We start from the raw sequence: 25,338 nt of genomic DNA, 5'->3' as shown, positions 1-25,338 counted from the left end.
TTGAGTGGTATGCAATACCCAACTTTGTTGAATATATTTTGGTGTGTGGAAACATACCCTTTATAAGATCCCATTGATATAAACCACATTTTTCTTTGTATCTTAGCTGACCCAGATTTTACCTTGGGCTGAATGTAGAGTTCATGGGAATGTGACGGAGAACCTTATCCATTGTTGAGTAATTAAGGTAAATAGACTGGCCTGGAGTTAAAACCTCAGTTCAATAGCATATTGTCACATTTCACGGTTTGTTCATCACACTTTCCAAGGTTTTGTGTGAGCTTTCAGACAATCAGGTTTGGTTCCCCTATTGTCACTTCCAGACCTCGTATATGTTCACCTGCAGAAGTCCAAATAGTGGTGTTTGACTCTATAATTAAGTTCCCTGCAGGTGACGTCTCCTGGCTTCCCATAGACAATGGTACTTGTTTAGATGACACTTTGCAAGGTCTTAGAAAAACCAGAATCAGATCCCACCATTGTCTTTTCTGGTACTCTTGTTTGATCACCTGTAGAAATTCAAATAGTAATATTGTGTCTTGAACAAGTCTCTTCCACTCATTGTGTGTGTGTGGTAACCTCTTGAAATATCCCTTGAAATTCAACCTAAAATGTTAACCCCTGACAGTCAGCTGGGATTCCCAAATTTGGGATAATATTATTTTTCTTAATAAACAGTCCCCCAAAAGTCACTACAATCCACATCTCCAGTATGTTCTTGGTAGGGCTTAAAGTCCATCCTGAAGATTCTTGTGGTTTCCCTTACCACAGGGACAGACACAGAGGTGGCTTCTCTGTTCTTTGTAGCCTCCCACTCTGTGTGTCTCTTTTGTGTCTTTTCAGTGACTGCAAGTTTCCTTTCTGTAGTGGCACCCTCCCCCAGAATGGCCATCTCTAGCACCAGATAACCCATGGGCTCTTACTGGATTTCCCAGGTAGCTCTGGTACATCCTCACCGGGTGGTGCCTGACCCATGTCGGTGCCCAACTCCTGTTGGCCAGCTTCCTCCAGTATTCGGACCAGCTGTTCTTTAGTAAGTCCCCTGTAGCTGAGACCCAACTCTCCAGCCTTTTCTTGTAGGCTGGGACGGTCAGAGACTGCAGACATACTACAGGAGATGGTCAGAGACTGCAGACATACTACAGGAGACGGTCAGAGACTGCAGACATACTACAGGAGACGGTCAGAGACTGCAGACATAGTACAGGAGATGGTCAGAGACTGCAGACATACTACAGGAGACGGTCAGAGACTGCAGACATACTACAGGAGACGGTCAGAGACTGCATACATACTACAGGAGACTGTCAGAGACTGCATACATACTACAGGAGATGGTCAGCAATAACAGACATACTACATGAACATAGCTACAAATTTTCAGAAACATTTCCAGGGACACCTTTTCTGATGAACATCCAGCAAGCCATTAAAGGTAGAGAATGTATTTCCTATTAAATCTATTCTGGAGAATGCCGGTCACATCCGTTCAACATTGTTCTCCATAGACCTCCAAGTGTTTGTGAAATCTCCCACCACAAAATGTACTCAGCCAATCACAGGGCAGGACTCTATTTTTATTCTTCTCCTGCCATCAATGGCCAACCCGGTCCCACACTTCATCCATGTCTTTGGGGGCCTCTGATCTCCTTATGAACTGTTCCTTCCATGATGAAGATCAGCCATGAGTTATACAGGTGAAACTGGAAAAATGAGACTATGGTGCAAAAGTTCATTTATTTCAGTTCAGCAACTTAAAAGGTGAAACTAATATATGAGACTCATTACATGCAAAGCAAGACAGTTCAAGCTGTGATTTGTCATCATTGTGTACCTGTATCTGAGATGTACATCAGGGTGTGCTTCTTCCCTACATGAGAGCTGGGATGTCCAGCAACATTCATCTAGCAGACATTTCCCGCACTCAAGGCACCAATACACCTCCAGGGTTGTGTGGGACCCCTGATGTACAGGAAGACAGGACTTCAATGATGAACATTTCCCTCACTCAGGACAGGAAAGTGGCTTCTCCCTCGTGTGAGATCTCTGATGTCTGTAAAGACTGGACTTCTGTGAAAAACATTTCCCACACTTAGGACAGGAATACGGCTTCTCCCCTGTGTGAGATCTTTGATGTGTGTAAAGATTGGACTTCACTGAAAAACATTTCCCACACTCAAGACAGGAATATGGCTTCTCCCCTGTGTGAGATCTCTGATGTGTGTAAAGACTGGACTTCACTGAAAAACATTTCCCGCACTCAGGACAAGAATGTGGCTTTTCTTCAGTGTGAGATCTCTGATGTGTGTAAAGACTGGACTTATCTAAAAAACATTTCCCACACTCAGGACAGGAATACGGCTTCTCCCCCGTGTGAGATCTCTGATGTTTATGAAGATTGGACTTCTCTAAAAAGCATTTTCCACACTCAGAACAGGAATACCGCTTCTCCCCCGTGTGAGATCTCTGATGTGTGTAAAGATTGGACTTCACTGAAAAACATTTCCCGCACTCAAGACAGGAATATGGCTTTTCCCCAGTGTGAGATCTCTGATGTGTGTAAAGACTGGACTTCACTGAAAAACATTTCCCACACTCAGGACAAGAATACGGCTTTTCTTCGGTGTGAGATCTCTGATGTCTGTAAAGACTAGACTTCACTGAAAAACATTTTCCACACTCAGAACAGGCATACGGCTTCTCCCCTGTGTGAGATCTCTGATGTTTATGAAGATTGGACTTCTCTGAAAAGCATTTTCCACACTCAGAACAGGAATACGGCTTCTCTCCCGTGTGACATCTCTGATGTGTGTAAAGACTGGACTTCTGTGAAAAACATTTCCCACACTCAGGACAGTAATGTGGCTTCTCCCCTGTGTGAGATCTCTCATGTCTGTAAAGATGGGACTTCTGTGAAAAACATTTCCCACACTCAGGACAGGAATGTGGCTTTTCCCCCATGTGAGATATCTGATGTTTATGAAGATTGGACTTCTCTGAAAAACATTTCCCACACTCAGGACAGGAGAAGCTCTTCCCTGTTGGAAGGCCGGCCCAGTCCCGCACAGTCTGAGGTTCCTCAGGATACGAGGAATCCGATGGTCCATCTACACTGGGTGGTGCCGGATGCACATTGGAGGGAGCCGGGTTTTCTCCTGGACTATACTGTGTGATATCCTCATCTTCTACTTTCCAGTCTGGAGACAAAGTGAGACAATCCTCGGAGGTTTTCCTCATCTCCCGGCCATGGACTAAAATACAAAGACAAAGAGGATTACTAGACAGGAGCTGATTGGTTCCCCCAAACCAGGACTCCACCCACATCAAGGCAGCTTGGTCTCTGAGGAGCTTACAATTCCACCCTCAAGGGAACTAGGAAATGGCTCCTCTGATCTCCTACCAGGTCATTTCTTTATTCATGGACCTTAGTCAGAGAGTGAGGAAACAACCACAACTGTCTTTTATAGGAGGGACAGTGATGAGGGGATTATAGGACGAGGGTCCCCACCCCCTCTATCACTCATCGCCATCTTCCCAACACAAGAAGTACTGCACTTCCTTATTTACTCCATGATTTAGTCATGAAGAACAGCGGGGCTGAGCCCCACCAGAGGTCAGAGAGTGAGGATGGGGGGAGAATAACCAAGATGAAGACTGGACTGATCCTGAAGACCACCATCATTGGGGTATTGACTCCTCCCTCATTATCACTTTCTGTTTAAGGGTCCAAAGTTGGAGGATGTTATCACATTATTATCACCATGTAAAAGTCTGTGCTCCAATCACATCATCCGATATAAAATGTCCAGCTGGGAGGAAATGGGGGGAACAAAAGAGAATCCATATTATGTGTTTATATAGCAGTGGGGGGAGGGGGGAGAGCAGAAGTCAGGACTATGGAATGTACAACATGGAGTATATAGTGCAGGGGTCAGGAGTATGTAATGTACAACATAGAGTATATAGTGCAGGGGTCAGGAGTATGTAATGTACAACATGGAGTATATAGTGCAGGGGTCAGGAGGATGTAATGTACAACATAGAGTATATAGTGCAGGAGTATGTAATGTACAACACAGAGTATATAGTGCAGGGGTCAGGAGAATGTAATGTACAACAGAGTATATAGTGCAGGGGTCAGGAGTATGTAATGTACAACATAGAGTATATAGTGCAGGGGTCAGGGGTATGTAATGTACAACATAGAGTATATAGTGCAGGGGTCAGGAGGATGTAATGTACAACATAGAGTATATAGCGCAGGGGTCAGGAGGATGTAATGTACAACATAGAGTATATAGCGCAGGGGTCAGGAGTATGTAATGTACAACAGAGTATATAGTGCAGGGGTCAGGAGTATGTAATGTACAACATAGAGTATATAGTGCAGGGGTCAGGAGTATGTAATGTACAACATAGAGTATATAGTGCAGGGGTCAGGAGTATGGAATGTACAACATAGAGTATATAGTGCAGGGGTCAGGAGTATGTAATGTACAACATAGAGTATATAGTGCAGGGGTCAGGAGTATGTAATGTACAACATAGAGTATATAGTGCAGGGGTCAGGAGGATGTAATTGTCCAAATAGAGTATATAGTGCAGGGGTCAGGAGTATGTAATGTACTACATACAGTGGATATAAAAAGTCTGCACACCCCGGTTAAAATGTCAGATTTCTGTAATGTAAAAAAATGAGACAAAGATAAATAATTTCAGAAGATTTTTCCACCTTTTCCATCGGGCAATATTTGCCCGATCTTTCTTGTAAAAACGCTCCAAATCTGTCAGATTGCGTGTCATCTCCTGCGCACAGCCCTCTTCAGATCACCCCACAGATTGTCCATCGGATTCAGGTCTGGGCTCTGGCTGGGCCATTCCAAATCTTCCATCTTCTTCTGGTGAAGCCATTCCTTTGTGGATTTGGATGGATGCTTTGGGTGGTCGTCATGCTGAAAGGTGAAGCTCCTCTTTGTTCAGCTTTCTAGCAGAAGCCGGAAGGTTTTGTGCCGATATTGACTGGTATTTGGACCTGTTCATAATTCCCTCTACCTTGACTAAGGCCCCAGTTCCAGCTGAAGAAAAACATCCCCATAGCATGATGCTGCCACCACCATGCTTCACAGTGGGTATGGTTTTCTTCTGGTGATGTGCAGTGTTGTTTTTGTGCCAAACATATTTTTTTTGAATTAAGGCCAAAGAGTCCAACCTTGGTTTCATCAGACCAGAACATCTCCCCACATGCTTCTGGGAGACTTCAGATGTGTTTTTGTAGAATGTAGCCGGGCTTGGATGGTTTTCTTCCTAAGAAAAGGCTTCTGTCTTCCACTCTACCCCATAGCCCAGACATATGAAGAACACGGAGATTGTTGTCACATGGATCACACAGCAGGACTTGTCAGATATTCCTGCAGCTCCTTTCATGTTGCTGTAGGCCTCTTAGCCGCCTCCCAGACCAGTTTTCTTCTCATCTTTTCATCCATTTTGGAGGGACGTCCAGTTCTTGGTGAGGTCACTGTTGGTGATGTCACTGTTGGTGATGTCAATGTTGGTGATGTCACTGCTGCACCATATTTTCTCCACTTGATGATGACTGTCTTCACTGTGTTCCATGGTACAGTTATGTTCAAAATAATAGCAGTGTGTTGAAAAAAGTGAATAAAGCTGAAAATCCTTCTAATAGCTTTTATTTCCATCCACACAAATGCATTGGGAACACGACACATTCTATTCCAAATCACAACATGAAGAAAAATACATCAAATTTGTGTTGTTCCTCTAAAAAAATGGAAGAAAAGTGAATATTAGACGGTTCAAAAAAAATGGCCGGGTTTGTATTCTTCTTTACAAACTCAAACATTCACTATATAAACTGAGAAATGTTTGAAGATTTTGCTTTCCTTTGAATGACTTCATGAATATTTGGTTGTAGTCGCACTGTTTCTGAGAACTGCTGTACATCTGTGTTGCATGGAGTCCCCCAACTTCTGGCCCCTGTGATCAGGTATTCCAGCCCAGGATGATTGGACCACATTCCACAGTTCTTCTCTATTTCTTGGTTTGGCCTCAGAAACGGCATTTTTGATGTCACCCCACAAGTTTTCTATTGGATGAAGATCCGGGGATTGGGCTGGCCACTCCATAACGTCCATCTTGTTGGTCTGGAACCAAGATGTTGCACGTTTACTGGTGTGTTTAGGGTCGTTGTCTTGTTGGAACACCCATTTCAAGGGCATTTCCTCTTCAGCATAAGGCAGCATGACCTCTTCAAGTATTCTGATGTATTCAAACTGATCCATGATCCCTGGTATGCGATAAATAGGCCCAACACCGTAGTATGAGGAACATCCCCATATCATGATGCTTGCACCACCATGCTTCACGGTCTTCACAGTGTACTGTGGCTTGAATTCAGTGTTTGGGGGTCGTCTGACAAACTGTCTCCGCCCACTAGACCCAAAAAGAACAATCTTACTTTCATCAGTCCACAAAATGTTGCGCCATTTCTCTTTAGGCCAGTCAATGTGCTCTTTGGCAGATTGTAACCTATTCAGCACACGTCTTTTTCCCAACAGTGGGACTTTGCGGGGACTTCTTGCAGATAGCTTGGCTTCACATAGGGGTCTTCTAATTGTAACAGTCCTCACAGGGAACGTCACACCTTCTTTCATCTTCCTGGAGCTGATTGTTGGCTGAGTCCTCACAGGGAACGTCACACCTTCTTTCATCTTCCTGGAGCTGATTGTTGGCTGAGTCCGCCCCATGTTGGCTATTCTTCTATCCATTCCAATGGTAGTTTTTCGCTTTCTTCCACGTCTTTCAGGTTTTGGTTGCCATTTTAAAGCATTTGCCATCATTTTAGCTGAGCAGCCGATCATTTTCTGCACTTCTTTATATGTTTTCCCCTCTCCAATCAACTTTTTAATCAAGGTACGCTGTTCTTCTGAACAATGTCTGGAAAGACCCATTTTCCTCAGATTTTCAGAGAGAAATGCACTGTAACCAGCATGTACAACATTTGCTGCCTTCCTTCCTTAAATAAGGGCAATAATTGCCACCTGTTTTTCAAAGAATGAATGACCTCACTAATAGAACTCCACACTGCTATTATTTTGAACACGCCCCTTTCAATGAGTGATTCAATGACACAGAATCAGCAGCATGCATGTCATGACTGTCGGGTCTGTTGGATTTCTATGACTCTACTACACCTGCTAGGAAATTATTTGCCATGTAGAAGTATCATTTCCACCAAAAACAGTGATTGATCCGGTTAGTGATGTCTGACTGCTAGTATTTTGAACATAACTGTATATCTAATGCCTTGGAAGTTCTTTTGTACCCTTCTCCTGACTGATACCTTTTAACAATGAGATCCCTCTGTCAAGGTCCTACCTTTTCCCAGAGACTGTGCGGCTTCATGTACTGGCGTCCATCTTGGGTTTCTGCAGAGCATGGTGGGAGTCTTTTATGCCTTCAGGTCTCTGAGGTCCATCCCCCAGAGGGGTGTGGCTGAGCACATATAATCCTGTGATCCGCACATGCTCTTTGCACTTGTGTCTTGTGTCTTTGTGTCGCTACAGCTCTGTTCATACTCTCGTGACTCTCCTGGAATCTGACTCGGCTTGTGACAAGACCATTCTCTGTGTTTTCCTTTGATCTGACCTTCCGTTGCTGAACCCGGCTCGTGACCTGTGATTCTCTGTCTACTGTTCTGTACCGTTTTGTCCTGTTGTTGTCGACCCGGCCTGACTGACTACGCTATTGTCATTCCTACCAGCTACACGCCATTGGCGGTGGCCATTACCGCAGCCGGGGTATCTCGGGGGCTGCGACCTGGTTCCTGGCTGTGTCAAGTCCATCCCCACCATCAGGGGCCCCGGTGAAGGGCAGCCTGGGACTTAGACTCCACCCCCTGAGGGACTTCGGTCTGTTGGTGGTGGTTGTCATCAGTCAGTGCGTTACCCTGCCACTAGGCCTACCTGTCCATTCCAAAGCCCTGCCCTGACACCCTCTGATGCTTTGGAAGCTCTCTGCAGACCATGGCTTTTGCTGTAGGATGTGACTAAGAAAATGTCAGAAAAGACCGACTAGAACAGCTGAACTTTATTTAGGGTTAATCAGAGGCACTTTAAATGATGGCGGGTGTGTACTGACTCCTAATTAACATGATTGTGAATGTGATTGCTTCATTCTGAACACAGCTACATCCCCCAATTATAAGAGGGTGTGCACACTTATGCAACCACATTATTTTAGCATTTTTTGTTGACTTCCCCTTAAAAGATTTCAGTTTGTTTTACAATTGAGTTGTACAGTTTATAGGTCACATTAAAGGTGGAAAAGTTTGGAAATGAGTTATCCTTGTCTCATTTTTTTACATCACAGAAACCTGACATTTTAACAGGGGTGTGTAGACTTTTTATATCCACTATAGAGTATATAGTGCAGGGGTCAGGAGTATGGAATGTACAACATAGAGTATATAGTGCAGGGGTCAGGAGTATGTAATGTACAACAGAGTATATAATGCAGGGGTCAGGAGTATGTAATGTACAACATAGAGTATATAGTGCAGGGGTCAGGAATATGTAATGTACAACATAGAGTACATAGTGCAGGGGTCAGGAGTATGTAATGTACAACATAGAGTATATAGTGCAGGGGTCAGGAGTATGTAATGTACAACATAGAGTACATAGTGCAGGGGTCAGGAGTATGTAATGTACAACATAGAGTATATAGTGCAGAGGTCAGGAGGATGTAATGTACAACAGAGTATATAGTGCAGGGGTCAGGAGTATGTAATGTACAACATAGAGTACATAGTGCAGGGGTCAGGAGTATGTAATGTACAACATAGAGTATATAGTGCAGAGGTCAGGAGGATGTAATGTACAACAGAGTATATAGTGCAGGGGTCAGGAGTATGTAATGTACAACAGAGTATATAGTGCAGGGGTCAGGAGTATGTAATGTACAACAGAGTATATAGTGCAGGGGTCAGGAGGATGTAATGTACAACATAGAGTATATAGTGCAGGGGTCAGGAGTATGTAATGTACAACATAGAGTACATAGTGCAGGGGTCAGGAGTATGTAATGTACAACATAGAGTATATAGTGCAGAGGTCAGGAGGATGTAATGTACAACAGAGTATATAGTGCAGGGGTCAGGAGTATGTAATGTACAACAGAGTATATAGTGCAGGGGTCAGGAGTATGTAATGTACAACAGAGTATATAGTGCAGGGGTCAGGAGTATGTAATGTACAACATAGAGTATATAGTGCAGGGGTCAGGAGTATGTAATGTACAACATAGAGTATATAGTGCAGGGGTCAGGAGTATGTAATGTACAACATAGAGTATATAGTGCAGGGGTCAGGAGTATGTAATGTACAACATAGAGTATATAGTGCAGGGGTCAGGAGTATGTAATGTACAACATAGAGTATATAGTGCAGGGGTCAGGAGTATGTAATGTACAACATAGAGTATATAGTGCAGGGGTCAGGAGTATGTAATGTACAACAGAGTATATAGTGCAGGGGTCAGGAGTATGTAATGTACAACATAGAGTATATAGTGCAGGGGTCAGGAGTATGTAATGTACAACAGAGTATATAGTGCAGGGGTCAGGAGTATGTAATGTACAACATAGAGTATATAGTGCAGGGGTCAGGAGGATGTAATGTACAATATAAATTATATAGTGTAATGGTCAGGATTCATAATATTGTTATTAAGTAATTAAAGGTCCTTAAAGGGTTGCTTGTCTCCCATCTCCTGAGACTGCACTCAGTGACTTGGGTCTGAGACACTACAGACATATCCCTCCACCCGGCACAGCCAGCAGACCACAGAGCAAGGAACCCTGGGAGAAATGTTCTGTCATAGATCTTACTAGACCCGGACATGGGGAAGAATACCCAAATCACATGTCTCAGGGGCCTAAGTAGAGCAATGTCTATGGTGAAAATGAACATTTTGCTGCCAGCTGAACCCCAGAACCTCCATAAATCCAGTCTAGATACATAAATTGTGTCTGCAGCACAGAGAAGGAAGATTATCCGAGAGAAATCCAGGAATACAGGACGGGGAACACAGCTCAGGAAAGTGACCAGGGGATTACAGGCTGATATCACCCAGTCCCCGCCCTACTCTGGACCAATCAGTGAGCAGTATGGGTGGAGGAATGGATTTAGTGTTCATGACCCACCTGTGCTGATCTCTGTAGGAGTGTCCTCCTCTATAAATGTCCCCGTTATTCCATCCTCCTCCATAGACTGCTGATCATCCCTCACATACGCCTCTTCTTCTTCTGCTTTCACCTCAAATTCTATATCGATTGGATCTCCACTCTAAATCAAGGAAATTGGAAAAAATATCATCTGTAAAATGTAAGGTCACATAAAAAATCTACACATTGTCATTGTCTACACATTGCAAGTCCATCAGATGCTCCATCCCACCAACCTTGTAATAGTGAGGGATGGTGTGACCTTCCTGTGTGGAATCCCGGGAATACAGAGGATGGGGACATCTCTCTGGTGGGTTCCTGGTATTAGGTGTCTCCATCATATCCTTGTGTCCTTCTGAAAACTCCTCCATCACTCCATACTCCTCATCCTCCTCTTTATACTCTTCTTTAACATCAATATTCTCATCCCCGAGGATTCCACTCTGAAAGATATAATAAAACATTCATTGTAACAAACATGCTGTGTATAAATCACAACTACCAATAATTGTCATCATCTACCTGATGATGGTGAGGGATGGTGTGACCTTCCTGTGTGGAATCCCGGGAATACAGAGGACGGGGACATCTCTCTGGTGGGTTCCTGGTATTAGGTGGCTCCATCATCTCCTTGTGTCCTTCTGAAAACTCCTCCATCACTCCATACTCCTCATCCTCCTCTTTATACTCTTCTTTAACATCAATATTATCATCCCCGAGGATTCCACTCTGAAAGATATAATAAAACATTCATTGTAACAAACATGCTGTGTATAAATCACAACTACCAATAATTGTCATCATCTACCTGATGATGGTGAGGGATGGTGTGACCTTCCTGTGTGGAATCCCGGGAATACAGAGGACGGGGACATCTCTCGGGTGGGTTCCCATGACTGGATCCATCTGTAGGAAACACACACACTGACTGAATCCATTGTTTCTATGTGTTTATCAGATGATGGGGGATCTAGGTGGATCCTCCGTACTGCTCTCTCCTTTACAATAAAGTCTCCTCTTACCCGGTGATGTGAGGGGCGGCTGATTGTCCATCATGACGTCCTTGTAGAGATCCTTGTGTCCTTCTAAATACTCCCACTCCTCCATGGAGAAATAGACAGTGACACCCTGACACCTTATAGGAACCTGACACACACAATGATACAGTCACCATCCAGACACATCCCTTGTCTGTTACTGGAGAATGTCCCAGAATTCCCGGCACCGCTCACCTCTCCTGTCAGCAGCTCAGTGATCTCTCTGGTGACTTCTAGAATCTTCTTCTTCTTTCTCTCTTCTATCAGGGAGGGAGGTGGAGGCAATGTGATGTCATATGATCTCCAGACTTCACAGGAGGAAAGCTCTACATCTGAACACAAATAGTCACATCAAATGATATTCCCAGAATCCTCCTCACCTCTCCATTCAGGTCTCCATTTTATTAAAGCCCCACTTCAGGCTGAGGTATAATTCCCCCCCACAGGACCCCCACACTACGCAGGGTATAGGCTTGCTGCAGCATTCTGATGTCATTACATACAACGCAGGACCAACAGTCCCACTTTACATGTGAGGATACCAAGGGGCCCCACATCCTAAGAGCATCAGAAAAAATCAGATGGAGGGACATTGGGAGGAGGAGCTGTGAGGTCAGTGTGATGTCATAGGATTCTCTGACTCTGGATGGAGGGACATTGGGAGGAGGAGCTGTGAGGTCGGTGTGATGTCATAGGATTCTCTGACTTTGGATGGAGGGACATTGGGAGGAGGAGCTGTGAGGTCAGTGTGATGTCATTGGATTCTCTGACTCTGAATGGAGGGACATTAGGAGGAGGGGCTGTGAGGTCAGTGTGATGTCATAGGATTCTCTGACTCCGGATGGAGGGACATTGGGAGGAGGAGCTGTGAGGTCAGTGTGATGTCATTGGATTCTCTGACTCTGGATGGAGGGACATTAGGAGGAGGGGCTGTGAGGTCAGTGTGATGTCATAGGATTCTCTGACTCTGGATGGAGGGACATTGGGAGGAGGAGCTGTGAGGTCAGTGTGATGTCATAGGATTCTCTGACTCTGGATGGAGGGACATTGGGAGGAGGAGCTGTTAGGTCAGCGTGATGTCATAGGATTCTCTGACTCTGGATGGAGGGACATTGGGAGGAGGAGCTGTGAGGTCAGTGTGATGTCATTGGATTCTCTGACTCTGAATGGAGGGACATTGGGAGGAGGAGCTGTGAGGTCAGTGTGATGTCATAGGACATATAGACTTTAGATGGAGATTTGAGGGGTCCTCTATATGAGGCTTCCATATAAACCAAATCCTTGTTCCTGGGTGTGTCTCCTAAACTGAAGAGTGACCTTTGACCTTTACCATCCAGAAATCTGTCCGGAATCTGTGGAAGTAAGCTGTCATGTGATCAGGTGACGTGCGGAGGAACGGAGTGTAAATAGCAGACAATTGTCTCCAGAGCCCCTAATGGTGGGGATGGATTTGGCGGCGTGCTGGTGCCAAGTTTCCTCCCCCCAGGGTCACTGCAGGTGTGGAGAAAAGCTGTGTAAGAGGATATGGAGGAGAGATGAGGAGGAGATCCAGGAATCAGGAGAAAGGTCAGGGCAAGCAACAGACGAGCGCATCCAAGAGACCAAGCTGGGGTCACTACACAGAAAATCAATCCAAGGAAACAACAGGCAGGACGAGGAATAGCAAGAAGGAGCTGAGAGACAAATGAGAATATTGCTCAGCCAATGGGAGATGATCTCAGCATGACTTCCATCATGAAGGAGATGAGGGGGAGGGGAGGAAGTCACTGAAGGTGACCATAGATCCATGGAAATTCAGCTGGTTCAGCAGGGATCGCTCACATTTCCATCCATGTGTGGCCACTGCCGGATAAAAGCCACTCCCCCAGCGGCTGCAGCCAACAGCTCCAGTGCTGATCCGTGTATTCTGAGAGCGGAGGAGTCCCCCCATTGTCAGAATACAAGCGTGCAGCGGGGAGGATTCCCCCATCCACCTCCAATGTGTGGATGGGGGAATCACTTCAGTTTTTATGGTCATCCCGCTGGCTGAACGATACAACTGAACCATGTAGGCCAGCTTTGGGAGCAAATATATTATCATCAACTCCTCCCCCTGAAGGGATTCATCTACGTATTACCTCCTCTGCTGCCAGATCCAGGAATGTCAACTCTCCGCTTCCTCATTCATAGAACTTCCTGTCTGTACCTGACATCACTTCCTGTCTGTACCTGACATCACCTCCTGTCTGTACCTGACATCACTTCCTGTCTGTCTTCCATAGAGACTTCCTGTCTGGGTAGAAGTGAGATCACCACCTTGTGGAGCTCAGAGGAACTGCAGCCCGAGAAGCGTCTGGTAGTGTGACCCCGGCCTTGTGCTGGGTGTGTATGGACTGTAGATCCTTATAGAGGGGTCACCTCCACTCCCACCAAGGGGGACAGAAATATATGACTCCTCGGGGGAGGGGTTTTGGCCCCTTTGATTTTGCAGTAACATTGATTGCAGATTTAGTCCTGTAGAACATCTGGTATATGGATACAAAGCCCCCCAGCTGGGAGTAAAGGGTGGAAATGGCTGGTGACCCCCAGATTTGGGCAATGATGTCATCACTATAAATGGATAAAACCCGCGCTATGTGTAACAACTCCAAACCTACAAAAACCTTCTAGCGGACTGCTGCTGTAACAAAGGGAAGGATTCCCTGTCATCTAGAAGAGCATTATGTGTCACAGCGCTGTCCTATTGTGTGTGCACAGAAATCATCACAAATACACTACAAATATGTGGAGACATTCAGAGATAAAGAGCTCGGGGCTCCAAATCCTATTCTCTGCACATCCACTGCTTCCACTTTACACCCACTTCATTGGTCTTATGGGGTTTATCAATAAATGAAGGAAACTGAACCGTGTGCAAATCCATCCACAACATAAAGTGCTTTGTGCTCAAGATGCTGCTCCCTGCACATCCACTGCTTCCACTTTACACCCACTTCATTCATCTCATCAGATTTGCTGCTATAGGAAATCATTTATAATGATGTCCCATCTCGCTGCTCGTAAAAACAATTCTGCAGCTAATTGGCCACTAGGATTACTTTTACATGAAAGCCGACCACCAGCTAATAAACCAGCACTAGAATGATGCCTGTAGCTGCAAGCATCCTCCCGGTATAACCACTCCAAGTCCAGCGACGTTCCAGTACATTGCTGGTCCATGTTGGACATATATGTACCAGCAGAGAACACGGACATACGATGAATCGGGTCTGCGGACCAATATGACTGCAATTCATTCTTTTCTGTAATGTCCATGTTGGGGGTTCGGCCCAATAAGTTTTACATTCATAAACGGTGATAGAGTTCCATGTGAATTGTGTGACAAGAGCTGAATTTGGGGGGCGGCCATGTATTGTGGTGTATAAATTGCCTTGGCCCACAATTGGTACAAATCTTCTGTGAAGAACAGTGGAGGGGCTGAACACTAGTGCTGGCAGTGACCGGGCCGATCCGGCTAACACTGAGTATTGGGGACACTATACAAAGCCGGCACTAGTATAGTTCTGTTCATGATCAATATATTGATCCGTACAAACACTATACTAGTAATGGCGGTGATCAGCGACCTATAGCGTGAGTGCGACAGTGTGCGGCCAATCTAACGCCAGCTGACCCTGGCTGGGAGGGGCTTACTGACCCTGACACTATCTGATGTCACTAGTGGCAGGAATACAGAGATCAGTGAAACATTCTATATACTGACACTGTACTAATGGCACTGGCTGGGTGACGGGGACATCAAAAGGTTAAATGTGCTAATCTAACGTGTGTGTACAATGTAGTGGTGATTTTACTCGGTGCCGTGTTCTCTCTTCTCTCCCTGGACCGACCGAGAGGGCAGTGGGGGGGGCGCAGGCGCATTGACACCCCAAAACAGGAAGCGATGCAGATTACGCCACTTTGCCAAGAGCTGCTGTTCGCCCACAAAATGCAGGTAAGTGGTTGGCAAGTAGTTTAAAAAAAAACCTTAAAAATATGTAAAACAAATTTCTCAATATGGTATTTAATTTTATTTTTTAATACTTGTATCAGAATAGTAGGATGTTACCATAGTAACCATTGTACTACTGTGGGGGGGGAGGGGGGTGATCAGGGATTTTGTTTCCCACACTTTTCTTTACAGGAGAAATAATGGTCATTTCTCCTGCAATGCAAAGCTTGCTGTCAGAACCAAACTCATTCATCAACTGTCATCAGTGAGTTAGATTTTTGACAGCTCACGATAATGATCTGTGATTGGCTGGAGCTGGTCACATGGTACAGGGTGCTGTGATTGGCCCCATGTATCATGTGACAGCTGTGGGCCAATCACAGCTCACTAGGAGGAGAAGCAGAGCTGTTATGAATGAGATTGATTCATAATAACTGCTTACATTGGGATCACTTAGAGATCACATGATCACCGGGTCACAATCACTGGGATCTTCATTCCGCTGTATCCACCAGACACAGCAGTCGGGGGAGGGGAGCGCCGTGTGCCGGCTCGGGTGTGTGATGTGCCTCCTGTGTTAGTACAGCCAGAGTGACGTACAAGTACATTGCTTTGCCTGTAGCTGCCGCCTGGCCACAGTACATTGCGGGTGGGAAGCGGGTAATCTAGGACTAAGGATTCCAAGCTCACTCCTTGGGCCATGATATCATCCAGGCAAGAAATGTAAGTTCTGTGTTCCAATTATGAGGTGACAACAGCATAGAGTGCTTTCAGGATAATGGACAAAGGTAGACAAGCATTGCATGCTGTTGTTGTGTGAAGCAAGTCTGTCTCCTTTTTTATTACAGATAATACATTTTGTTTGGCTTTTTCTACATTGTTCCCCGATCCTGACATTCGTGGCCTCCTGGGCTGGATGTGCCACTGGATCCAGGCCCTGGAGCAAGCCCTGGAGGTGGAACCAGACGAGGACCAGCCCAGCCTTGGAGCCTATTTCAGGCAGCAATTTTAGTTTAGTTACAATTTTTTATGATGTTTTATAGTTTTCTATTGATTGTTGGTAATAAATGTTCTATTTCTCTTGGACAGTGCCCTGTGTTGTGTCTTCTTCAGCCTTTGCAGGTCGGCAATCTTCTTCATTGCAGTTGGAGCTGATCTGCATGTCCCTAAAGCATTGCAGGACTCTGCTAGCTCCAGCTGCACTGGACAATCTTGCTTACCTGGAATTTCTGGTAATGTCCAAACGAAGTCTTTCTGGCAAGTCCAGCTTTAGGACTGTAGCAGATAGGATTGCATGTTTCCGAGAGGTAAACCAGCTCCTTCAATCCTAAGCTGGGATACATAAAGATTGAAGTTGTCTGCTTGCTGTCTGCAGCTACTCCCAATCTTGGTTTGCTTCCTCTTGTGAAATGCTGCAACAGTTTACACAGAACACTCCATTCACGTTACATTGTTCACGTTTGGAGTAGCTCTTCATTCCATCCAGGGACTTCTACATAGCTTGGTGGAGTGTAGTTGTGCAGACTGACAAAAGGGGGGTGCAGCCAAGTAGACAATGTGTGGGGGGATCCTGTGGCCCAACTCTGTCAAGATGTCTCCCATCACCTCATCTCTAGTTGGGATTGGCATTACACAGAAGTCACATGACTTGAAAGCTGCTCTTGGATGGACTATCAGTTATGGATGAGACCAGTTACATGCAATGTCCCCCAGAAAAGAAGGGGCCCTAATGGGCAAATTGTCTATCTGCTCCACACATACCACTTGGATCCAACTTGTTGCTCATTCACATGTCAGTGTTTTGACAACAAGAGGTGGGGAGGGAATGAAGTGAGGAACAAGTGTCCACTGGGCACATAAATTCCATAGGCACACACGTCTAGAATCAGGCAGCTAAAGATCCTATGCTCCCCAACCAATCTCAGGGCAAGATGTTACACGGGGTGTAAAGCAAACTTAGTCTGGGTCCAGTTAGTCCAGCATAATGATAGTCCAAACAACAGAAGGCCTTCTTCTTATCTCCCAACTTTTCTGTGTCTCTAGCATTCCTTGGCAGGTTACTGTGTGTAAGTTGTGTCCTGGTGTCACGCCTGGTGTCCTGGATATTACACACTTCTTGTATAGTGTGTGTCAATGAAGTAGCACAGGGAACATATTTGGACAGCAGTGTCAGTCTCTGGGGGAGGTGAGTGTTCCATGCAGGAGTCTTGGCCAAAATCAGCACCCCAAAAAGACAAAAGCTAGCCGACACTTAGAGAACAAGCTGCAATATTGTGTGTTCCCATATTGGGGAACGTTAGCCTTGCCCACAGAGTCCACTGAGAATTCTAAGCTCCCTTGGGGCAGCCAAATGGTTAGCAGATAATGGCCAACCGCTACATGTGCCAGAGAACTTGTGTGATGGGGAACAGCTAAAACCATTTGCAGGACAGACCACCAGGTGAAAGCAGCAGAAAGGCCAAAGAGTCTAACCCCCAATGCCTCTGGAAGGGTCACCTTTTAGTTTTCTTTCTGAAGTGCTGCTTTTTTAGTGTTCGCTATTTGGAATTATTGGTAGCCATACTCAGAAAAGCGCCTGTGTTGGATTCCCTACATGACCAAGCCTCCATTATTACCCCAAATGCATTTCTGACAATTTGAAAGACACGTTCTGCTACTTTCCAAATAATGTTTATTATAAAAAAAATACAAAATTAATGGGGAGGAGGAGGCTGCTGCTGCAGAGGGGGTGGGTGTGAGGGTTGGGGAGGTACAGTGTGTGGAGGGGCTTGGAAAGAGTGGTGGGGAGGGAGGGCTGGGGGAGAGGTTGAATGGGGGGAATGGAAGACAGGGAGAATGTGGGGAGGGGCATTTGAGGGCTGAGGAGAGTGGGCAGGACGTGGAAGGTAAGGGTGGAAACGGGATTGAGAGGAGGGGCATGTAGAAACAAGGGGAGGGGGTGTGAAAGTGGGGGTGTGGTCAAGGGGCAAAGTGGAGTGTGAGGAAGGTGTAGAAGAGGGATCCATGGGGAAGGAGGCATACTGGTCTTCGGGTGGGGTTTCTTGAGGGGGCTGCTCCAGAGTGGGTAGTTCCAGATTCGGCACCTCCAAGGCTTGTTCCTCTGCTGCTTCCCTGGCACTTTCAACAGGGAAACTCTGTGGCAACCTTGGCATTGGCCCCAAACTACTACTGCACAAGGGTTGGGAGCCTCTGGCTGAAGATGTATTTTGTTCAGCCCCTTCTTGACAGAAGGCCCGGATATCATGACTAAGGTCCTGCAATGCTGTAGTCTGCTCCCTGACCGAGGTGACAAGTCCAAGCAGGGTTTCATGTTGGAGCCCCAGTAACCTTTCTATATTACTGGATGCATTAGAAAGCCTCCTTTGCTCCCATAATCTCTCCATGTTGAACGACAGCCTTTCCCCAAGCTTGCGAAGGGGGCTGGGTCCAGGTGGACGGGGTCCTGAACCAGCTGGATCCAATGTTGGCTGCAAGGAGAAACAAACAAAAAAAAGAAAGCGTGTTTAACACACAGCATGACAGGGGGCTCGTTTGACACCAAACCTGGGGCGGACTGACCATTGGGGAACTCGGGCACTGCCGGGGTCAGTAGGGGGCCCCATGAAATGTCCCTGGTACCTTTCATAGGCTTTTTTGGGTGTGGTTTGAGGGTGAGCGAGCACACAGGGGCCCCATGATCCCCTATTGACCCGGGGCCCCATGAGTTTCAGTCCGCCCCTGCACCAAACACTAGTTCATGTTCTTGTCCCACCCCTAGGACCAGGTATTGGTGAATGCCTTTCCCTGACACATTACACTGGATCAGCATTTGACTGAAATGAATGGTTTGGCATCTTTCCCCAGACTGATACCTTCCTGCTGATTTGTCACATGCACATCACTCCCTCCAGCTCCTGACTAAGCAATGATTCGAAAAACGTAAGTTACAGATCACGTTGCCAAATCCTGCCCAGCCAGGAACGGAGTTATACTCTAAATGGGTGACTCTTTAGGGAGAACATCTTTAGCATCTCTTACCGGATGTTCAGGCAACTCAGGTGGAGGTGACGGCATTTCACACAAGTTTGGAGTGCCTGAACTTCCCTGCACCACAAAACAAAAAAAAATGCATGACATTTCCCAAATACACATGTAACATGCATTTGTACATCCCCACCCATTACAGCAGTTCCCGTACCCCAACATCAGATGCAGATTCCTCTCCCACTCCAACAGCTGGGGCCTCCAGGGGCAAAAGATGATCTGCAAATAGAGTTCAAGATGATGATTAGTAACAGATACTAGTTAGGCTGTGTGACGGACAGCAGAAATATTCTTTTATTTTTGTGTTTTGTTTGTGGAAAAACAGTTAGCTTGTCTGCTTTGTCTACAATTTGGAGTTCTTGTGCCCCGCAGGAGGTGGGAAATGGGATTGATCTCAGCAGGGAGTGCAGACAGCATGGTCTTTTGTGGCTGTGAAAGGCCCGACCAGACCAGACCAGTTCTCACTGGGAGTTTGGGGCTTGGACAATTGAAAGGGCCATGCAATCTCTTGATGAATGAGAGAGCTAGAGAGAGGATGTCAGAGCCCCTCCTGGCCGTGCCCTAACTAGGAGATGCATTGAACTGTGCTTTGCTTTGTGCACTGCTGGGACTTGTGGTCCTATATTGCCTGTGTAGAGATTCTCGGTGGATAAGTCTGACAAAGGAATAGATCTTCCTGCTAGTCATGTGATGTGCAAAACAAAGCAGTCTAATTATTGGCCCCATGTTTACATAAGAGGCTCAAATCTTTAGTTAGGTTCCAGTTTTTTTGGGGGGTGGAGGGGCACTGTAAAATGATTTGACCCTTTTCCTGGAATCAGGAAAATTAAATTCTTTGTGTTATATTATTTGGATCTGGCTGGGTTTTTGGGCTTTGGGAAAATGGCCCCAAGAATACTCAGTCTTGGTATGTATTTGATTTGGCCTCTACATTTGGAGCAATAGGAGAATGGTCGCTGTCACTTGGAACTTGAGAATTGGGTGAGCAGCTACATTTCTTGATGTTGATCTCAAGTTTCCTATGCTGAAGTCCCAGATCACATGATGAAACCAGTCAGGAGAGGGGCCCACTAGACATCACTGCCTGCAGTGTCAGCACGGCTTTTATAACCACTTGCCTACCCGGCACTTAGACCCCCTTCTTGCCCCGGACAATTTTCACCTTTCAGCGCTGTCACACTTTGAATGACAATTGCGGTCATGCAACACTGTACCCATATGACATTGTTATCATTTTATCTCTGATGGGTGGTTTGTTTTTTGTGCTATAAACAAAAAAAGAGCTAAAAATCTGAAATTAAAAAGTTTTTGTCTTTGTTTCTCTTTTTCAAACAGGTAATTTTTTTCCTTCACTGATGTGTGTCGATGAGGTGGCATGGATAGGCAGCACTGATGGGCACTGATAGGCAGCACTGATCTGCACCAATGATGGGCACTGACTGGCAGCACTGCTGGGCTCTGATAATCAGTGCCCTGGTGATCGGTGCTGATCTGTTCTCTGCCAATTGTCGGTTATCTGCAGTACTTTCCTCCCACTGTGACAGCATGAGGAAAGTGCAGCTGATAACCAGCAACTGCATTTACCGGTGATCTGCCGTGATCACGTGGTAAAAGGCTGCTGTGATTGGCCTTTTACCACATCATGTGATCAGCTGTGTCCGTAGGACACAGCGACCCCTGAGATGGCTGGGTGTGCACCCCCAGGGGCCTGTGGGAGGGCGTGCTCTGGGAGGATGTTGTATGACGCCCTCCCCAGACTGTAGCCAAATGACAGCTACAGTGCGGGTGACAAGTGGTTAAACACTACTCCAGAAATCAGCATCCTTAAGGGGGCCAATAAACTCATTGAATGGAAATGTAAACAATCATGAGCTCTTCTGGGCTTTAATTTTAACAAGGATTTGCCTGGAGACCTTAAAATGAGACTTACTGATTCCAAGTGAAGTGGAGGAATGTTGCCAGTTCTGCCACCCATAGTGGTGACCAAAGTGTGTTTGACCTTCCCTTTGTGTGGCTCAAACCTGAAGGTGAGCGGCACGATTGGGAGGTGATGGGTCCCTGTAGTGGATCATTTCCTGTATATTGAGCAGGCATGATATATGATGTCACTAAACACCAAACACATTGGATATTCTGGGACTGTCAGAGTTGAGCATGTTGACGTTGGTCAGATGACGTGTATGTGTTTACATGCGTGGAATGTTTTTGTGTCTGGGAGAAGTTGTGAAGTTGGGAGGACGAGTCTGATTTGGAACGCTCAGGAGATGTCAGCTAGTTAGTGATGTTTGGAACTTTATTGCTCTCATCAGTTAGTTCCCCCATTTGGTTTGGTGGGGTTACCTGCTTTTCTTGGTCCGGGGAAACTGGTCCCAGGACATTTGGCAGGGATTAGACACATTTCTGTGTGGTAACAGTTTTCACACGGATTTCTCTAGGGGTTTGAGTGCAATACAGTGAGGAACCCCAAAGAAATGCAGCGTGTTGTGGAGATATATTTGTGTTCACACAGAGTTTAGCATTGGTTTGTTCTGCATTCCTAAGAGGATGCTCATTGGCTGATCCTGAGTGATTATGATTGTTGTAGACAAGCACATTAATACATACCCAGATCTTCCTCCAGGCCTGACTGCAGTGGGGGGAGCCGCTCCTCCTCCTCCTCCTGCTGATGTTGTGCTGTGAATAGGACATTGACATGTGAGATGTTTGATGTTCTAGCAGCCTGTTCAACATTACGGGGTGCATTCCCAATGAGTGCTTACCAGGAGGGAACATCTCTTCATCAGCGTATGTGTGATCTGGCTTGTCCTCTGATGGGCTGGCTGGGGCTGCCCCTGCCTCGGGACTGGCTACAACACAAGACAAAATGAACAACAAATGTTAAATGTTAAAAAGATAACACAACTTTGAAGACACAATATGGACATGTGTAGTGTACTTACCACTCTGCCAGTCATCAGTATCTTCATGAGCCGTCACCCCAAAAATCGTGTTGAGACCAATGATTGGCAGAAGTGCCCATTCTGCCTGAGACAGTTCCTGCAGATGGTCAGGGTCCACCCCTCGCCTTGTAACATGTCCCTGCCGAGCCCACAGAGTCAGCTTCTCCTTTAAATTCCACCTCAGATCACGCATATGCTTCTTCACATTCTTGGGGTACCGGCGTACCATCCTGCCCACTGCATTTACGGCCACCGTGATTTCCTTCCACAGACGGTCCTTTGCTGCCTTACCGCTGCGGTAGGACCTGGGCCCCGAGATGCATTCAGCCCGTTCTACATAAGCAACCACCATGGCCCAGATCTCATCATGGGAGAAGGGTGGAAAATTGGGCTGGGATTGGGCCTGGGCCTGGGACCTTCTGCCTCCCCTTGATGTCCCTTCTCCTGGGCTCAAAGGGGATACAGCAGCCCCAGGTGAGGTCCTCAACTTAGCTTCCGCCTTTTTTCTGAAGGAAGACTGGCCCCTTCTGCCACCAGTTTGTGACCCCTTCACACCACAGTCAGACCTCTGGTCCACCCTAGCCCTAATGGACCCCTGGGCCCCAGTAGCTCCCCTGGCATCATGGCCAAGGTGTGGCCCAGTGTCCCCCCTGGCACCATGGCTCCCCCTGGAAGCCTGGCCTTTTTGCCCCCTTGGGGGTGCCATGGGAGGAAACGTGGGTAGGGAGTCTGGCTGGATGCTGTTTGCAGCAGCAGTGGGTCCTAAGTGGTGGGATGTCCGTGTGTTAGTGTGGAAATCTGCAACAGAAAAAGGGACATAAGGGCAAGGGTCAGTTGTCTGGGTCAAAAGACTGGAAGAATTGCTCTGTCAGAGATTTTGCAAGACCAGGGCATGGGAAAGAAGGTCCAAGACCCAAATGCCAAGTCAAGCAACGTCTATGGTGAAAATGAACATTTTGCTGCCAGCTGAACCCCAGAACCTCCATAAATCCAGTCTAGATACATAAATTGTGTCTGCAGCACAGAGAAGGAAGATTATCCGAGAGAAATCCAGGAATACAGGACGGGGAACACAGCTCAGGAAAGTGACCAGGGGATTACAGGCTGATATCACCCAGTCCCCGCCCTACTCTGGACCAATCAGTGAGCAGTATGGGTGGAGGAATGGATTTAGTGTTCATGACCCACCTGTGCTGATCTCTGTAGGAGTGTCCTCCTCTATAAATGTCCCCGTTATTCCATCCTCCTCCATAGACTGCTGATCATCCCTCACATACGCCTCTTCTTCTTCTGCTTTCACCTCAAATTCTATATCGATTGGATCTCCACTCTAAATCAAGGAAATGAGAGAAAATATCATCTGTAATTTATAAACTCACATTAAAAAATCCACAAATTGTCTTCATCAGTCCGAGTTCTAGATGCTCCATCCCACCGACCTTGTAATAGTGAGGGATGGTGTGACCTTCCTGTGTGGAATCCCGGGAATACAGAGGACGGGGACATCTCTCTGGTGGGTTCCTGGTATTAGGTGGCTCCATCATATCCTTGTGTCCTTCTGAAAACTCCTCCATCACTCCATACTCCTCATCCTCCTCTTTATACTCTTCTTTACCATCAATATTATCATCCCCGAGGATTCCACTCTGAAAGATATAATAAAACATTCATTGTAACAAACATGCTGTGTATAAATCACAACTACCAATAATTGTCATCATCTACCTGATGATGGTGAGGGATGGTGTGACCTTCCTGTGTGGAATCCCGGGAATACAGAGGACGGGGACATCTCTCTGGTGGGTTCCTGTAGCTGGATGACTCCACCATGGTGTCCTGGTACAGATATTTGTGTTCTCTTAGAAACTCTGACTTCTCCATCCCCCCATCCTCATCCTCCTCCTCTTTTATCTCTTTGTTAACCTCAACTTTAGGATCTCTCAGGTTTCCACTCTGAATATATAATAAAAATGACATCAATGGTAACAATGCAGATAATATACAGATCCTAATGATACTATCAGTGATTGTTCCTCATCTACCTGATGATGGTGAGGGATGGTGTGACCTTCCTGTGTGGAATCCCGGGAATACAGAGGACGGGGACATCTCTCTGGTGGGTTCCTGGTATTAGGTGGCTCCATCATATCCTTGTGTCCTTCTGAAAACTCCTCCATCACTCCATACTCCTCATCCTCCTCTTTATACTCTTCTTTAACATCAATATTATCATCCCCGAGGATTCCACTCTGAAAGATATAATAAAACATTCATTGTAACAAACATGCTGTGTATAAATCACAACTACCAATAATTGTCAACCTGATGATGGTGAGGGATGGTGTGACCTTCCTGTGTGGAATCCCGGGAATACAGAGGACGGGGACATCTCTCTGGTGGGTTCCCATGACTGGATCCATCTGTAGGAAACACACACACTGACTGAATCCATTGTTTCTATGTGTTTATCAGATGATGGGGGATCTAGGTGGATCCTCCGTACTGCTCTCTCCTTTACAATAAAGTCTCCTCTTACCCGGTGATGTGAGGGGTGGCTGATTGCAAGTCCCTGATGAAGTCACATGACAGTGACGTAACGCGTAGGTCGGAGAACGGAATGTGGTGACGTCATTTCTGACATGAACGGCCACAGCCATATTGGTACACCCAGTACACCCATATCAGCACATGTGATTGGTGCGTTGTTTGATCTGTTCCCATGTAAGTCCTCATTTGTCTTTACAATAAATATGATTCATTTATAACATCACACTATGGAAGGACTTGTTCTTGTCTCACTGGGAGTGCTGTGAGCCGGCTGTTTTTTCTGGTCCAACAATCCCCTGGAAGGAGTTCTGTGCGCTGGTGGATTTCCGTGTCCAAAGGTGAAAGATCTATTACCACCGCTGAGCAGTATGGTCCATCAGTGAGGGGATATCATCCCTACATCGCCATTTGGGATTCCACTTAAAGGGCCCCTGCAGGGAGTGTCCTGAAAGCCTTTTGGCCCCTTGGGGTCTGGGCACAGAGGTGAGGAGGCAATGTAGCCAGTGTGGGATTCAACAATCATTTACCTATCCACGTTGTGGTTTGTTTTTTTATGTGTTTTTGTTGGACATTTTTGCA

General features: G+C 46.1%; 2 protein-coding genes across 2 annotated transcripts; both read right to left on the bottom strand.

The window, feature by feature from the left end:
- Positions 1-1,718: 1,718 nt before the first annotated feature.
- On the bottom strand, positions 1,719-13,885 carry LOC149441633 (uncharacterized). Its single transcript, XM_089657124.1, has 6 exons — positions 11,476-13,885; positions 11,266-11,389; positions 11,052-11,149; positions 10,766-10,972; positions 10,223-10,364; positions 1,719-3,251 (listed from the first exon to the last, which is right to left on the bottom strand). Exons 2-6 carry the CDS (start codon positions 11,348-11,350, stop codon positions 2,005-2,007), a joined length of 1,779 nt encoding a protein of 592 aa, XP_089513250.1. The 5' UTR covers positions 11,351-11,389; positions 11,476-13,885; the 3' UTR covers positions 1,719-2,004.
- A 4,019-nt stretch (positions 13,886-17,904) lies between these two features.
- LOC149441632 (uncharacterized) lies at positions 17,905-24,869 on the bottom strand. Its single transcript, XM_089657122.1, has 8 exons — positions 24,795-24,869; positions 23,401-23,542; positions 22,213-23,010; positions 22,033-22,119; positions 21,878-21,946; positions 19,428-19,492; positions 19,268-19,333; positions 17,905-18,717 (listed from the first exon to the last, which is right to left on the bottom strand). The coding sequence occupies exons 1-8, from the start codon at positions 24,867-24,869 to the stop codon at positions 17,944-17,946; spliced, it is 2,076 nt and encodes a 691-aa protein (XP_089513248.1). The 3' UTR covers positions 17,905-17,943.
- Positions 24,870-25,338: the final 469 nt, after the last annotated feature.

The sequence above is a fragment of the Staurois parvus genome, unplaced genomic scaffold (genome assembly GCF_062004578.1).
Source record: "Staurois parvus isolate SC_StPar_1 unplaced genomic scaffold, SC_StPar_1.0 ptg000965l, whole genome shotgun sequence".
In the NCBI taxonomy this organism is placed as follows: domain Eukaryota; kingdom Metazoa; phylum Chordata; class Amphibia; order Anura; family Ranidae; genus Staurois; species Staurois parvus.
The sequence above is the reverse complement of the archived record's forward strand: the minus strand, read 5'-3'. Positions and strand labels throughout refer to the sequence as shown.

Coding starts and splice junctions, on each gene's coding strand:
- LOC149441632 (XM_089657122.1), bottom strand. CDS start 24,869: ATGGCTGTGGCCGTTCATGTCAGAAATGACGTCACCACATTCCGTTCT. Junction 21,947..22,032: donor TGAAGAGATGTTCCCTCCTG/GTAAGCACTCAT, acceptor TCCTATTCACAG/CACAACATCAGCAGGAGGAG. Junction 19,334..19,427: donor AATCTGCATCTGATGTTGGG/GTACGGGAACTG, acceptor TTTGTGGTGCAG/GGAAGTTCAGGCACTCCAAA.
- LOC149441633 (XM_089657124.1), bottom strand. CDS start 11,350: ATGGAGGAGTGGGAGTATTTAGAAGGACACAAGGATCTCTACAAGGAC. Junction 10,365..10,765: donor CCATCCCTCACCATCATCAG/GTAGATGATGAC, acceptor TCCTTGATTTAG/AGTGGAGATCCAATCGATAT. Junction 3,252..10,222: donor TCCTACAGAGATCAGCACAG/GTGGGTCATGAA, acceptor TTTGTATTTTAG/TCCATGGCCGGGAGATGAGG.